The 14,175-nt window shown below is 41.0% G+C and overlaps 1 protein-coding gene across 10 annotated transcripts in view; it reads left to right on the top strand.

Annotated features, from left to right (window-relative positions):
• nav3 (neuron navigator 3) overlaps positions 1–14,175 on the top strand; it is an 88,561-nt gene that overhangs the window by 69,903 nt on the left and 4,483 nt on the right. For 5 of the 10 annotated variants that reach the window (XM_067582132.1, XM_067582133.1, XM_067582134.1 and 2 more), the window contains 13 exons: positions 348–514; positions 836–922; positions 1,823–1,976; positions 4,971–5,157; positions 8,085–8,182; positions 8,276–8,371; positions 9,310–9,478; positions 9,754–9,989; positions 10,663–10,817; positions 10,980–11,051; positions 11,690–11,886; positions 12,325–12,443; positions 13,144–13,347. In XM_067582132.1, coding sequence (XP_067438233.1) covers positions 348–514; positions 836–922; positions 1,823–1,976; positions 4,971–5,157; positions 8,085–8,182; positions 8,276–8,371; positions 9,310–9,478; positions 9,754–9,989; positions 10,663–10,817; positions 10,980–11,051; positions 11,690–11,886; positions 12,325–12,443; positions 13,144–13,347 — 1,941 coding nt within the window. The remainder of the gene's footprint in view (positions 1–347; positions 515–835; positions 923–1,822; positions 1,977–4,970; positions 5,158–8,084; positions 8,183–8,275; positions 8,372–9,309; positions 9,479–9,753; positions 9,990–10,662; positions 10,818–10,979; positions 11,052–11,689; positions 11,887–12,324; positions 12,444–13,143; positions 13,348–14,175) is intronic. The other 5 variants (XM_067582138.1, XM_067582139.1, XM_067582142.1 and 2 more) reach the window with 1 other exon arrangement.

A 14,175-nucleotide genomic window follows, 5' to 3' on the forward strand; every position in this document is an offset into this window, starting at 1 on the left:
GGCATGGATACAGCAACCCTCCCCCCTGCCCCTTCATTCCTCCCTCCTCCTCCTCCTCCTCCCTTGCTCATTTTGACTGCCTGTTCAACCCCTAATTTTTAGGGCCATTAAAAAGCCTGATCTTCAAATCTCCCTCTGTCATATCCATCTGTACTTACGGCCTTGCTTTTTGCCTTCCTCTTTACCTAAACCAGACAGTGACCATTGCTTGGAAACAGCAAGGAGTGACTTCCTGATCTGGCAGGATGTGATGTCACCAGATATTGTCTCTGATGTAAATTGGGGAGGTCGATTGGTGGCGATATTGATGTCTTTGCCTCTGTGTATCTGTGTTATCTGTCTTGCAGTTACGCAGCTCCTTCAAACAGGCCTTCAGCAAGAAGAAAACCAAATCTCAATCAGCACATGATGAGATGGAGGAGATGACCGACTCGCTGCCGTCCTCGCCAAAACTGCAGCACGACAACAGGCAAGGCAGCATCGCCACGCTGCGCTCATCGCCCTCCACCACAGAGTGAGTTTCTACACACACAAATATATATATATATATCTATGCATGCATCCACTCCCACACACACGTACATACATATAAAGACAGGTAATTCTCACCCCCCTGTGAATCCTTAACACACACACACATGCACGCATAGAAATACACATACTGTGCACAGTTTGCTGTTTTGTTCATTTTCCTTCTGTAAGTCTAAATTCTTTTCACTGTTATTCTTTTATTTTGTTTTCACAAATGTCTTTAAATCCTCACCTCACTTTTCTTTAATCTCTCTTCCGACCTCCCTGTTCATCCTTTTCTTTAACGTCTCTCCACCTGCTGTAGCAAGTGCGTTTGCGATAGCAAGTCCTCCCCCATTTGGACGCCAAAGAAAAAGCAAAACGGTCATGTGGTCTACAAGCACAGATCTCGGTAACAGGCACTGTGTGGTGGCACCTGGCATGCTCCGAGGGAGTGTGTGTGTAGTGGGGTGTGTTGGTGTGACGTTAAGACTGCATCTTAATGCCTTTAAAACCCTGGCATGTCAGAGGTGATGGATCGTCCCTAGCACATAAACTGAACCAGGACCTCAAAAGTGCCCAGTTCTCAGTTTTATGAAAAGTAACGCTAGGCTAAACAAAGGATGAAAAGGACAAGCAGTAATCATTTTCTCACTCATGCCAGAGCAAATTGGCTGTATGGCACTGCAGAAGGGACAGGAAGTAGCTATTTGAAGCATGCAAGTACGTTCTGTGCACATCTGCTGTGCTGTGTGGCAGCTGGTGAGATGAATACTGTTTTAAGGAGTCTGTGGTTTTCTCAGGGGCAAAGCATGTGGATTTTTTGAATTTGAGATGACACAATGAACTACATGACTTGACAAAAATTGCATCTCATTCAAGTTATTGTTTTCAATATCTGCCTGCTGATTATGGAAATAACTGAATCTCTATTGTAATGATGCTACCACAGCACCTACTGAAGATCCCACATTACACATGGTCTTCAGTTATGCAAATGCAACCACAACAGGAACATATCTTCGACCTACAGTATCAGATTTGCCGAAAAAATATTTTCCACCTGAAGGAGTATTGTAAATGGGAAGGATTCGCTGTCCCAAATGCCCCACTTCCCCATTCACTTCAATATTGTACGTGCCTCTGCAGTTTTCTTCACTGACTCCAGCTTCCCTCTGAACTTCAGCTCTCTTGTTTCCTCTAAGTGTGTACTTTTTGCTCCAGATTACGTGTGTGTGTATGTGTTTGTTATAACCCTCGAGATGACCCTCCTCCTCCTCCTCCTCCTCCCTGTGTGTAATCCCGGTTGCAGGCTGTGTGAATGCACCGAGGCCGAGGCTGAAATCATCCTCCAGCTGAAGAACGAGCTGAGGGAGAAGGAGCTCAAGTTGACAGACATCCGCCTGGAGGCGCTTAGCTCCGCCCACCACCTAGACCAGATCCGAGAGGCCATGAACCGCATGCAGGTGAGGTTACGGTCACTGGCTAAACGCAGGTCAAGCTTGTGCTGACTGACCTGCGGGCGTCTATTTATGTTTGACATTTTAGGTCAAACATAAATAGAGCAGCATGTAGGATTGCCCATTTGTCAGGTGAACATGTGGTGAAGACCTCAAATCTAAATATCACTACAGCTGGTTTTGTTTTTAGCCAAGGCTCAGACAGGCAAAACTTCATTCTGTGTGTCCACTTTATAGCGTGTCAGCTACCAGTTAGAAAGATAACAATGCATTGAGTGGATGGCAGACAGCGCACTCTGATGCTATATCTATACACAGCCTAGCACTCTTGCAGGTTAGCTATTAAATTGTAGTTTAAGAAATTGTTGCAGGCCTTCATTCTCCGTTGGTGGTTAATTACAGTATATGATGTTCCCAGTCACCTCTAATCACACTAAAGATATTTCATTTCCACACTCAAGAATTGAGATTTAACATGTCATAGCAGTAGAGAAATCAGTGTTACTGATAATATTAAAGGTACACTACGGAGTTTTTAACCACTAGTGGTACCATAGAGCAATGTTTTTACAAGTATGTCCCCAGTAACACACAAACAAACGCAGTAATAATACTCCATCAAAGGCAGGGAAGAAGACTGCAAGCTAGCAAACATTGCGCAACTTAAAATACTCAGAAATTCAGCTTTGTAAATGTTTTAAGCAGAAGAAAGTGATGGTGCCAACGGAGAAAGTGAAAAAAATTCCAGGAATGCCTGGCAAACAAGTTGAACCTGGCTCAACTTTTCCCAGACCAAAACACAATGACATTTGGCAAGATGCTACGTTGGCCATTCAAATAAGTGCAGGCAGACATTCCTGGTAGAATCCTGTGAACACTGTATTTCTATTATTTACCTCACGAAACAATTGCTGCCACGGTAATTTACTTTGTTTTAAAACCCTTTCCTATAGTATTATTATTATTATGAATGTTAACAGAAACTTAACATATTTGTTTTAAACAAGTCCTCCAAATTAAACGGCCACATAGGTCATTTGTACCATGCACTCTAGAGAAACCCATAGGGGTGTTTTCTAATATGGCACCTCTATCATCAGTAATTGGCAGGACAACATAATTTGTCTGTGCTTTCCAAAACTGTTATAAATCACTGTTAAAGAATAATGATGTTTTATGGTGTGGCAGCACTGTGGTTCAGGTCTGGTTAGGTTTAGACACAAAACCACTTGGTTAGGGTTAGGAAAGATCATTGTTCTGGTTAAAATGATCACTTGTAACATGGTTACTACTTCCTTAAAATTGGGCAACCTCTATCATCATGGTAACAGTAAACACCATGATAATCGTAGTTAAGGTTTTTAAAAAACTATCCTTAGTCACAGTTGGAAACATGACACTCGCAGTTGGAAATGGGAAGCTAACAGCAGTCTCCTGCAGCAAAGTCCACTAACTCCACTTTATGCAAATTAGGATCTAACCTGCCACCTCTGAATGTTGAAATTTGTCACCTTATACAGACGTCATCTGAACTGCGTCACTTCTCCTGGTCATAATTACCACTGCCATTAGATGGTGTCTGTCACTCAAATGTAACTATAGGTTGTTTTTAGTGATTGCATTTACAACCTATAGTGTTGTTTTTCTCGGGAGGGCAGGCTCGTTTTAAAGAACATTCCACAGGACACCTTTAGGTCCCACAGTTGGAAAACTTTTGGGCAATACATGATAATAAACACAAAAAAATCATGAGAAAGTAGGATTCTGTAGCTTGCTCACTAGATTTCCACCTATTACAAAGCACACTGAACCAGCATGCTGTGTCAACTGCAAAATTGGCAATTAATAACTGAGTTTTTATTCTCAGTTTGAAATATGCTCCAAGGGAGAGCACACTCCAAGTAGGTGGAGTGAAATTGTTTAATTGTCCATGAAGCTGAATAAAAATATACAAAGAGAAGTTTTCTCCCTGCAAATAAATGGTTTTTATTTCATTATTTTATTCCTATTGATGTAGTGTAATGAAAAGCCACCCCTCAGTTCAGAGTATAATGTTCAGAGATGCTGCGTCATTTCATTCTTAAAAGAAACACATGTTCAAAGAATATCATTTATCACCATAAATGCCTCAGTTAAGTGGATTTTTGTGGATGTGGACTGCCTCGTCTGTAGAAGCCTATAGTCTCCCCTCAGATCTTGGGATCATGTAAGGCTCCTTATCTGGACTTAACCTTCACTACAAAGAGAGCCTTAGAGATCAAACAGCTGCTTACAGCCCATAATTCCAATAATACTGATTGAGAATAACACCAGTGGCCAGTCTGAACGCAGGAAAATGACCGTTTGCTGTTTGAACTCTGTTTGAACTACTCTGTGCTATCAGAGACTTTGAATGTTGTTTCTATTAGAATCTGTTGATTCCAGCGTGGTGTGATTGTGCACAATCATGCATTATTTATCTTATGCTGAATCAATCTCAACTATAGGAGCAGTTTTACTGCACAAATATCACCTAGGGTCTCTTATTACACTAGATGTACTTAGTGAATAAAGATAATGCTGTTTAGTCGAGTATCTAAATTACATAACTGGTTACTTTAATCATTTTTATGTGGTGGTTTGTGTTGTTTTGGCATATTTTTCTGCTGCTGTGCTCAATATAAAATGTTAATCAATAAAGGCATATATATTATATTACACAGAATGATAACTGCACTAATGTAAAGCTTTTGTAAGGGCAATTTTCAAATTTCTTAGGCTGCTTTTACTTTGAATCTCGTCATTTTGACCCCGCTCCTAACACTCTGTTTAAGGGCAGATTTGGAAATTTTAAGGGAAATCTCAAGTACACTGAGAATTTGGGTCCATTATATTCATCTGTGGTTGTAAAATGAAAGCATTCTCCACTCCACTACTTAACAACAGAAAGCACTCACAGAGTTCCCCTGTATCCTTTAAATTTCTTCAACTTTAATTTCTAATCTTTTTCTCACTGAACAGAACGAGATCGAGACGCTGAAAGCGGAGAACGATCGTCTCAAGTCCAGCGGTAACGCCACGCCGACAGCCACACCCGTCAAGACAGCCCGGCCGCCCTCCGAGACCTCCAGCACGTCCTCATCCTCCTCGCGTCAGTCCTTGGGGCTGTCGCTCAATAACCTCAACATCACCGACACCATCATGTCAGGTCAGTGCAGTGTCAGAGCTGGTGTCTGCAGTGTGTCGATCTGAAGTGTCAAATCAGTGTAAATCAGTGTTAACGGCTTGCAGTCTGTTCTGAGCAGTAAGAGCAGTAACTGTGAGCGTGGTGGAGGTGAGTGAAATGGACTTTATGTCCCCACAAACCAAATATAATACAGCTCAGAATGCCTTCACTGGCCAATCAGGACTGGGTATTCAACAAAACTGTGTAACAACCCCCCATAGGCATTTTATGGTTTTTAGGAGGACAAGTTGTTTCTTTTTTTTCTTTCAGAAAGGTATATTCAGCCATTGAGAATTAAACTTCCAACCATGGCATTGTAAGTGCCATGTTCTTATGTTTTGTTAAGCCGTAGGACACAGTTTATGGTCTGCAGTAACTCTCAGGGCAGAAGTTTTTTTTTTCTGTGGCATCAAGTTGGATTAGCTCCCTCCATATTTGCCTCAATAAATGTGAGAGAATAGTGTTTGCAGAGAGAAATGATCCAGAGGAGCTGCATGACATGATGAAATAGCTGCTCTCTCTACTGCGAGGGCTTGCAACACAGCAGTAGCCTGCTGTGTTGCACACACACATACACACACACACACACACACACACACACACACATACGGACATGCCGAAAATCTCTCCAGGGCTGCTCCGTTTGAGAAGTGAAAGAGTTTGTCCCTCTCACTTGTCCTGTAATTAACATAGAAGGCGCTGCTCTCTCCGAGGACATGGGCCCTCGTTAATTGATGGAGGGATGAGCCGAGAGCAGTGACGCGTGGGAAGACAAGTGGGCCAACGGGCCGTTATCACCCCAACACAGAGCCCGCAGCAAAGGGAAGCCAGACGAATACAAAGTACCCCCTTTCCTTTCCAAAATGGAGAATGGGAAAAAGAGAACGAGGAGAGACTTAGGATGGGAATTGTTAGTGGTGTGTCAGGGACTTGTTGCCAAAGGTTAAAGGTGGCATCAAACTTGCCCAAAGTAGAAACACAGCTGCATAAAATTGAAGTGTACTGTATTTGCTGCTGTTCGCTATTTTTTTTTTGTTTATTTTTGTGGTATTAGTTGTCCCTAATAATTAAAGGAAATAGATTACATGACTGCTTTTATGTGAAAGATGTTGCTTGTTGTGACAATTTGTATTGTATACACAGAAGAGTTTGATGCCCATGTGACACTTCCTGTATTTGTTTTTGTGGCAAGAAAGCAGTGGACCTTAGACTCTCTCTGGTTGCTTTCTTGTGCCCACTCAACACTTGGGTTTCCTAAAATTGTGAAGAATGGCTTGATATAAAATGTGTTGGGTCTGATGGTTAAAATATATGGTGTCATGCTGCTTTAAGGTGATGTTAGTGTTTTCTACGTCTTTACACTTGTTGTCATTTATTTCTTTAGAAAATTGTTCTGACTTTTCTCTTGGTTACTTACTTCTTTTATTTTATTAACTAATATGAATGAAAATCAGACAGTACAGCAATAGTTTGTATCTTATACAGACAACCAGTCAGACAATTCCAAAGAGCCAGCAAATGAACTAGCAGACAAATAACAGTGGTAATAAAAAAAACATAAAAACAACAGAAAAACAAATAAAAAAATCAATGATAAAATAAGTATCTAATTAATTTAGGAAAAGACAATAAATAGTCTCTGCAGGTCATAAAATGACTACCTTACTGTAGCAAGTGGATAGATGTGCATTAGTCTAACTACATGTTTTATTAAAATGCATCACATTAATTTAGTAACTATTCCATCTGTAGCCTTCAGGACATGGTTGCTAAGCAGGGTGACCATATGGAGTTACACTTATCTACAGAGCCTGTATTCATGTAAATTACTTTTTCAAGTTTGGCTATTTTCAATAGTGCATCAGTCCAGTCTTGAATGTGTGGACCACTGCTGTCTCTCCATTTACAAAAAAATCAATGTTTTGGCAACAGCAAAAGCTACAGACAGACACTTATAATGTTGATGATCAGGCAGTCTTGATAGAACGCGTCAAGTACGGGATCAGGCTGAATACAAACTTTTGTCACAGCACAGATTTTCTGGAAAACTTCAATCCAAAACTTTTTGATTCCCATAACATATGAAGATATGACCCTTTATTAGACAAGCAGCTCCAGCAAGTGCTGTCTGGCATTAACCCCACCCTCCAAAACCTACTGGGAGTCCAGTGATACCAGTGTAATGTTCTGAGCTGAGTTAGTTTCAGTGAGACATTCGTGGAGATAGACCAAGCTGTTCTCCAGACCTCATTCCATTCATCATTTGTTATATCACATCTTAGATCCCTGACCCAAGCCCTTTTCAGTGCTGGAAAATCTGATATTTTTTTTATAACTTCTTTATTGATATTTTTTGTTTTTAATTGAGCAATATTTCTTGCTAGTAAACATCCAATAGGAGGCTTTGGGTGGTTCTTTTGCCTGATTCCTAAAAGCAATAACTGCACTCCTCACTTTGCAGTAACCACCAAGGTATTTGTTTTGGGGAGATTTCTGAGCTTATATCAGACATCTTTTGATTACGTAGAGATTTTATCCCATGATAGCATGAATGACTGAACATTCAACTCTTCACCAAATACCTCAAATGAATCTCTTGCTGTTGAATGATTTCCCATCTTTACTTTTTTTCTATGTCTAAAAGTTCTGTCTCTCTTCATACTGAAGGCTCTTTCATTTCCTCACACAGTTGTTCTTACATTATCGTTCTGTGCACTCACTCGCTCTGTATGAGAACATTGATTAAATGTGGAGGTAATTATCACATGAAAGAAAACCATTAGCTGTCTTTTACTGTGGACTGTTTGTCCATTTCCAGCTATGATTATTTGCCAGCAGGCAGAGTGAGAGTTTGTTTATAATGAATCAAGTCTCTGAATGATTAAAGTTGGTTTTGTTTCTGTTTTTAGATATTCTGCTAGATGATAGCTACGAGGGCAATCTGCGCAAAGAAGGCCGGAGTGTGCGAATAGTGGTTACCATCAACAGCGGGCCAAATACCACTAAGGTTAGTGGATGAATTTCACATTATTTTGTCTTCTTCCACAGTAATCTTATTTATCCTGACTCCTGTATTTTGATTGATTTTACTACTCTTCAGGGTACACAAAGCCAGCAGTACCTGATTGGCTCTATAGGTGTGAGTGGGAAAACCAAGTGGGACGTCCTGGATGGGGTCATCCGACGCCTCTTCAAGGTAAACAGACTATGGTTGTAGGTGCAGGTCAGTCATTTAGGCACAAAACAGATTTTTTCCACAGTAGATGTTTTGACTTGTCTTAGCAGGAACATCACAGGTGCAACCATTAACATTAACAATGGCTCCATTCCATTTAGGTTTGTCAATAAGCCATGCGAGTGAGCCAGCATGTACAACACCACGGCTGTGGAACTGGCTCATCTAAATAGAATGGAACTGTTAATGTTTTACTACATCTGTGTTTAACTACTTAAAACGTCTGCCATGAGAAATGTCCAAATATGTTATGGTAGTTGAATCGTGAGTACAAGCATCAAACATGCAAGATGGCGTGATAGGTGACTGGTTAATCAGTTATGAGTCATTTTGCAAATGGTGTAGCATTTTGTGCCCACATAACAACTGAATATTCAGCAGTCTTATCCAGCAAATCTCTGTCTATGTGCTGTAGATGATTTGACATGTGTTCATGCTTCAGATTTGTCTTGTCTGCTACAACAGATTTTTTTAAAGATGAAAAATATGAAAAAATAGGAGCAATGCATGCATTCTTATTACAAATGCTGCATGCATACAGCCACAAAACCCATATTTATTAAAGGCCTAACTATCCACTTGAGTCCTTGCATTGTATTTTGTAAGTCACTCCCTACCCATGAATGAGGGCATCTTTTTTCCTCTTTAAAATTAACCACGCAGAGTATTCTGAAGTTAAACTTAAGGGTATTATAAACCTACCAGTTCTGAAATTGTAAAACAAGAACAGAGCATTTCAGTTTTGCACCATATTCAGCTACTTTGTTGGTACAGTGTCACTCTAACAGTGTGCAAAGCTGCATCACTCCTCCATCCACAGTCAGTTTAAATGTATGTTGGACAACAAAATAGAATCACAGCTTATATCTAAGTATAACCCCTCCCTCCCGCACCTGCAGGAGTATGTGTTTCGGGTGGACCCCCTGACCAGCCTGGGTCTGAGCTCAGACAGCATAGTCTGCTACAAGATGGGCGAGGTGGTTCGCTCCAACGCCTCCGAAGTGCCTGAGCTGTTGCCATGCGGCTACCTGGTGGGCGACAACAACGTCATCAAGGTCAACCTCAAAGGTATGGTAGCAAGGACACAGTTTCTATTTCAGGATTAGAGCTGATGTAGAAACCTGGTTTAGATTTTCAAGGAAAGTGTCTGGGACAAGGGGAATATATGAGTGTGTATATATAGTGAGTGGTTTATTGCTTATCTGTAAGGACACTAACTGGTCTGACCCTAAACCTCATTTGACCATCTAATTTGAAATATTCACATTTTAATTTTTACATTTGATTTTCATTCTGTCCTTTCTTGTCGTGCTCTTCTTAAACCCCTTCCTACATCTTCCTAGGCTTGAAGGAGAACAGTATAGACAGCCTGGTGTTTGACACGCTCATTCCAAAGCCCATCATCCAGCGGTACCTCAACCTGTTGATGGAGCACCGTCGTATCATCCTCTCAGGACCCAGCGGCACCGGCAAGTCCTTCATGGCCGCCAAGCTGGCCGAGTTCATCATTACCCAAATGGGGCAGAAGGTGACCGAGCACAACCTGGCCAGCTTCAACGTGGACCAGAATTCCAGCAAGGTAGGAAAAGATGTTTAATGTCGCTGAACAGGAATTCAAACATTGGCAGGATTTTCATTGCAGTGTAGGAGTGATTTGCTTTCATTCTACAGTTTGATATGTTCACACTCAGCCTGCCTCATCTACTTCTCATGACGTATGCATGTAGCTGGACATAGCCATTTCTCTTTCTTTCCTTGTGACAAATGAAGGGAAAACCAGTCTTGCATCACATTCTACCGTACAGATTTATGTATATCACATGCAGATATTTAGAGATCTTCAAAGATAGCAGGTTGCATTTTGGTCTGTTTTCTGCTACTGTGTGTGTAGAGACTGGGCTCTCTTCCTCTTCAGCTGTGCAGTGTTCAGTACAAAATTGCAGCTCTAGAAAAAAGGCGTTGATTCTGAGGGACTGACTCTACAACCTCAGATTTGCCTCTGATGTTTTTGATCATCCTTGAGCATGAGGAAAAATATACTGGCATTAGGGCCCCAGCATGTGAGATGCATCGCCAATAGCTGCTTTTTCATTTGCTTTTAGCTTCAATTTTAATAATTGGAGTTAAACATAAAAAAGTAGTAGGGTCTCAGATCATATATTATTTATCAAACTTACATTTAAAACCCTTTACGCTTAAAATGTTGCATCCAAATCATCCACATTATAACCTGTTAATGCTTCCTTGTCCAGGACCTGCGTCAGTACCTGTCTAACCTGGCAGAACAGTGTAACTCAGAGGAGACGGACACAGAGCTCCCCACTGTGGTCATCCTGGACAACCTCCACCATATTGGCTCCCTCAGTGACATATTCAACGGCTTCCTCAACTGCAAGTACCACAAATGGTGAGTCTTCCTCTCTTCCAAGCTGGCAAATTAGTACTCGCATTTGGAAGTTTATTCTTACTATTGATGACTAGTACTTAGAACTGGGGCAGAAATGCATTAGACTAAAAGTAAATGATGTGACTGAGTACTCATTGATCTTGTCGTCTTTGTCTCCATCAGCCCTTACGTTATCGGGACCATGAACCAGGGAGTCTCCTCCTCTCCTAACCTTGAGCTACACCACAACTTCAGGTTTGTGACAACACTTTAACCACAACCTTGACTTATATTGGAATGTCTCTCTTTGAACCCTTATAATTTATCTCAAAATATTGTATTATTTTATGTAAGTTACTCTTCATACTGAGTTTAAAATACTCTTCATGTTATGATATTATATTGTTTGTAATATTTACAAATGTTATCTGTTCCGCAGAGAAAGCACATTTAGTTTTATTTGCTTTGCATCATCTCACCTGTATGATAATGTGTTTGATTTTAGCTCTCTGCCTGCATGTAATATCTCACAGATTATAAACCAAAAGCCTTTTTTCCAGAGGGAGTGCTGTAATTACATCTCTTGGATAATTAGCCTTGTTAAATGAAAATGAATAGACAATAAGTGAGGATCGTTTCTGCTTGGCTTGTTTGACTAGCTGATGATTTGGCAAATACAAAGTCATTAGTGAAAGCTTATCATGGGCCAGACATTAATTTAATGTGAATCATCATAGTGAAGTGAAATAAGCCAAAAACTCTTTATACTGAAATGGCACAAGTCACATCATGTGTAATATGAGCTGCTGTGATGAGAAATCTGATGGAACGGTGAGTTGTTTTATTAGCTCCTGCTGCTTTAGTTACACCATTGATCATCTGTCCTGTCGTAGGTGGGTGCTGTGCACCAACCACACCGAACCGGTCAAAGGTTTCCTGGGTCGTTTCCTGCGGCGGAAGCTGATAGAGACGGAGATCAATAAGAACATGCGCAGCAATGACCTGATTAAGATCATTGACTGGATCCCCAAGACCTGGCAGCACCTCAACAGCTTCCTGGAGGCACACAGCTCATCTGATGTCACCATAGGTCAGTCACACACACACACACACACAGTCATGTTTCCATCACTTCAGAGGACAGTACATTGATTTACATCCATTTCCTGGAGACTTACCCTAACCTTAACATAAACCTAAACTTAAACCAAGTCTTCACCCTAAAATGAATGATTTACACTAAGAGGACTTGCTTTTTGTCCCCATAAGGCGGGAGGCGTGCCCACAAAATGAGGAATACCTGGTCCACACACACATACACACTCTCTAAATTCTGTTCTGTACATCCAATACTGCAACCTGTGTGGTGTAGCCACTGTCTATTAGTCTTTGAATATTAGTGAATAAAACATTCAGAGTCATTGAATGTTCCTTTAATTAAAAGTCTAAGTGAGTGTCTGATGCTTAAAGTCTACCATCCATCTTCCATCCACCAAACACTCATCATCTGGGCTCTTCATCCCTACAGGCCCTCGCCTCTTCCTGTCCTGTCCCATGGATGTAGAAGGCTCCCGGGTTTGGTTCACTGACCTGTGGAACTACTCCTTGGTGCCCTACCTGCTGGAGGCTGTCAGGGAAGGACTTCAGGTAAGTGACACAGCCTTAAATTGAATTTCTAGATCACCAGCCAAAGTAATCACAAGTTTTAATTGAATCGATAATCCATTTCACCATGATTAATAAAAAAAAAGCAAAACATTGTGTTAAATCTCTACTGTTCAATCAATAAATATACTGTATGTACAGCATCACTGTGAGAGAGAAGGAACATAAATCTTGAAATGACTTATCGTAGATTTTTCAAATTTTTGAATAATAGCAGAAATGTAGCATGTCAATGTAACATAATCTAAAACAAAACTTTATGAATCTCTTGAGTATAAAAGGCCACCTTCAGGACAAAAACTACTATAGTTGGTTGGCACTCTGCTCTCCTTTCACTTAGACATTCTTGCCATGCACCACTGTGTCTGTCACAGGTGTTTAAATATTATGAGACAAGTAATGAAACTGAGAAGATAATGATAATCACCACACCCTCTGATTTTTATTTCACCGCACACGACTCACTGCAAGTCACAAGATGCACATACAGTATGTGATTAAAACTAGATTAGATCATCAGAATTCGATTCAGAAAGCCGCCGGACACATTCTCTGACAAACAAACAGGTTTCCATGACAATGAAGAGAAATCTTTCAACCTTAAATGTCTCCCTATACGTAAAGGCACTTACGTAGGGTTTCTTCTTTACTCGTGTCTTCTTCCTTTTTGACACTCCTGCAGCTGTACGGCAAAAGAGCTGCGTGGGAGGATCCATCCAAGTGGGTGAACGACACGTATCCGTGGAACGCCGCCTCACTGCAGCAGGACGGCCAATCGCTGCTCCAGCTGAGGCCGGAGGACGTGGGATACGACGGCTACAGCTCGTCCAAGGAGGGAGCTTCATCCAAGCAGGTGTCTCAGAGTGACACAGAGGGAGACCCACTGGTAAGGAAGACGTAAAACACATAGAAATTACAGAGATGATATTTGTATATTTAGAGCATTTAAGACTAGGAAAGATGCGACAAAAGTGGATAAAAGATTTTTAAAAACAAAATGGAATTTAAACCAATTCATTAAAATAGCCCCAATGCAAGAAATGAATCAGCAGAGGAAGAATATGAGGAGTGCATGTTCAAGCAGATGATTACACAAATACTCAAAAAACATCAACAGGAAAGAACATGATTTAAAGATCAATACCTGACCTCCACATGTGAACACCTGAGCTGAATGTTTTAATTGAGTCATTCAAATATGTATCTATATACGTCATGCAATTTTCATAGTTACTCAATTCAAGGTTGCTGGTTTCCATAGAAACTTCTCATGTGTGTTACGTCGGCTTTTGCCAAGTGAAAAATGCAACAAATTAGGAAAGCAGTAGGTAGAAGAAGAAAGTAGCGAGGTGGTACAAGCTCCTAAACATAATCTTGCCACACACACACAAATACACAGAGTGGAGGATGAACTACTCAGGGAGGGTAGAGAGAGAATGAGGCAAAGTGAGGCAGAATAGAGAGAGAGAATTAATTTCCATTTGTTGGGTTATTGCAGCCCAGGAGGAATTAAAGGGTAGTCATCCAAAAATGACTGGCTTGATTTAGCAAGTGTGTGTGTGTGTGTGTGTGTGTGTGTGTGCGTGTGCGTGTGTGTGTGTGCGTGTGTGTCCCCAGGTGCGACCAGTTTTAGTGCAGGTGTGCCAAGGCTCATTGTAGGAACACTTGAAGCAATGTGCCAGATTGCAGCAGCACTTCTGCATTATTTAGACCA

This window comes from Thunnus thynnus, chromosome 23 (genome assembly GCF_963924715.1).
Source record: "Thunnus thynnus chromosome 23, fThuThy2.1, whole genome shotgun sequence".
Classification (NCBI taxonomy): domain Eukaryota; kingdom Metazoa; phylum Chordata; class Actinopteri; order Scombriformes; family Scombridae; genus Thunnus; species Thunnus thynnus.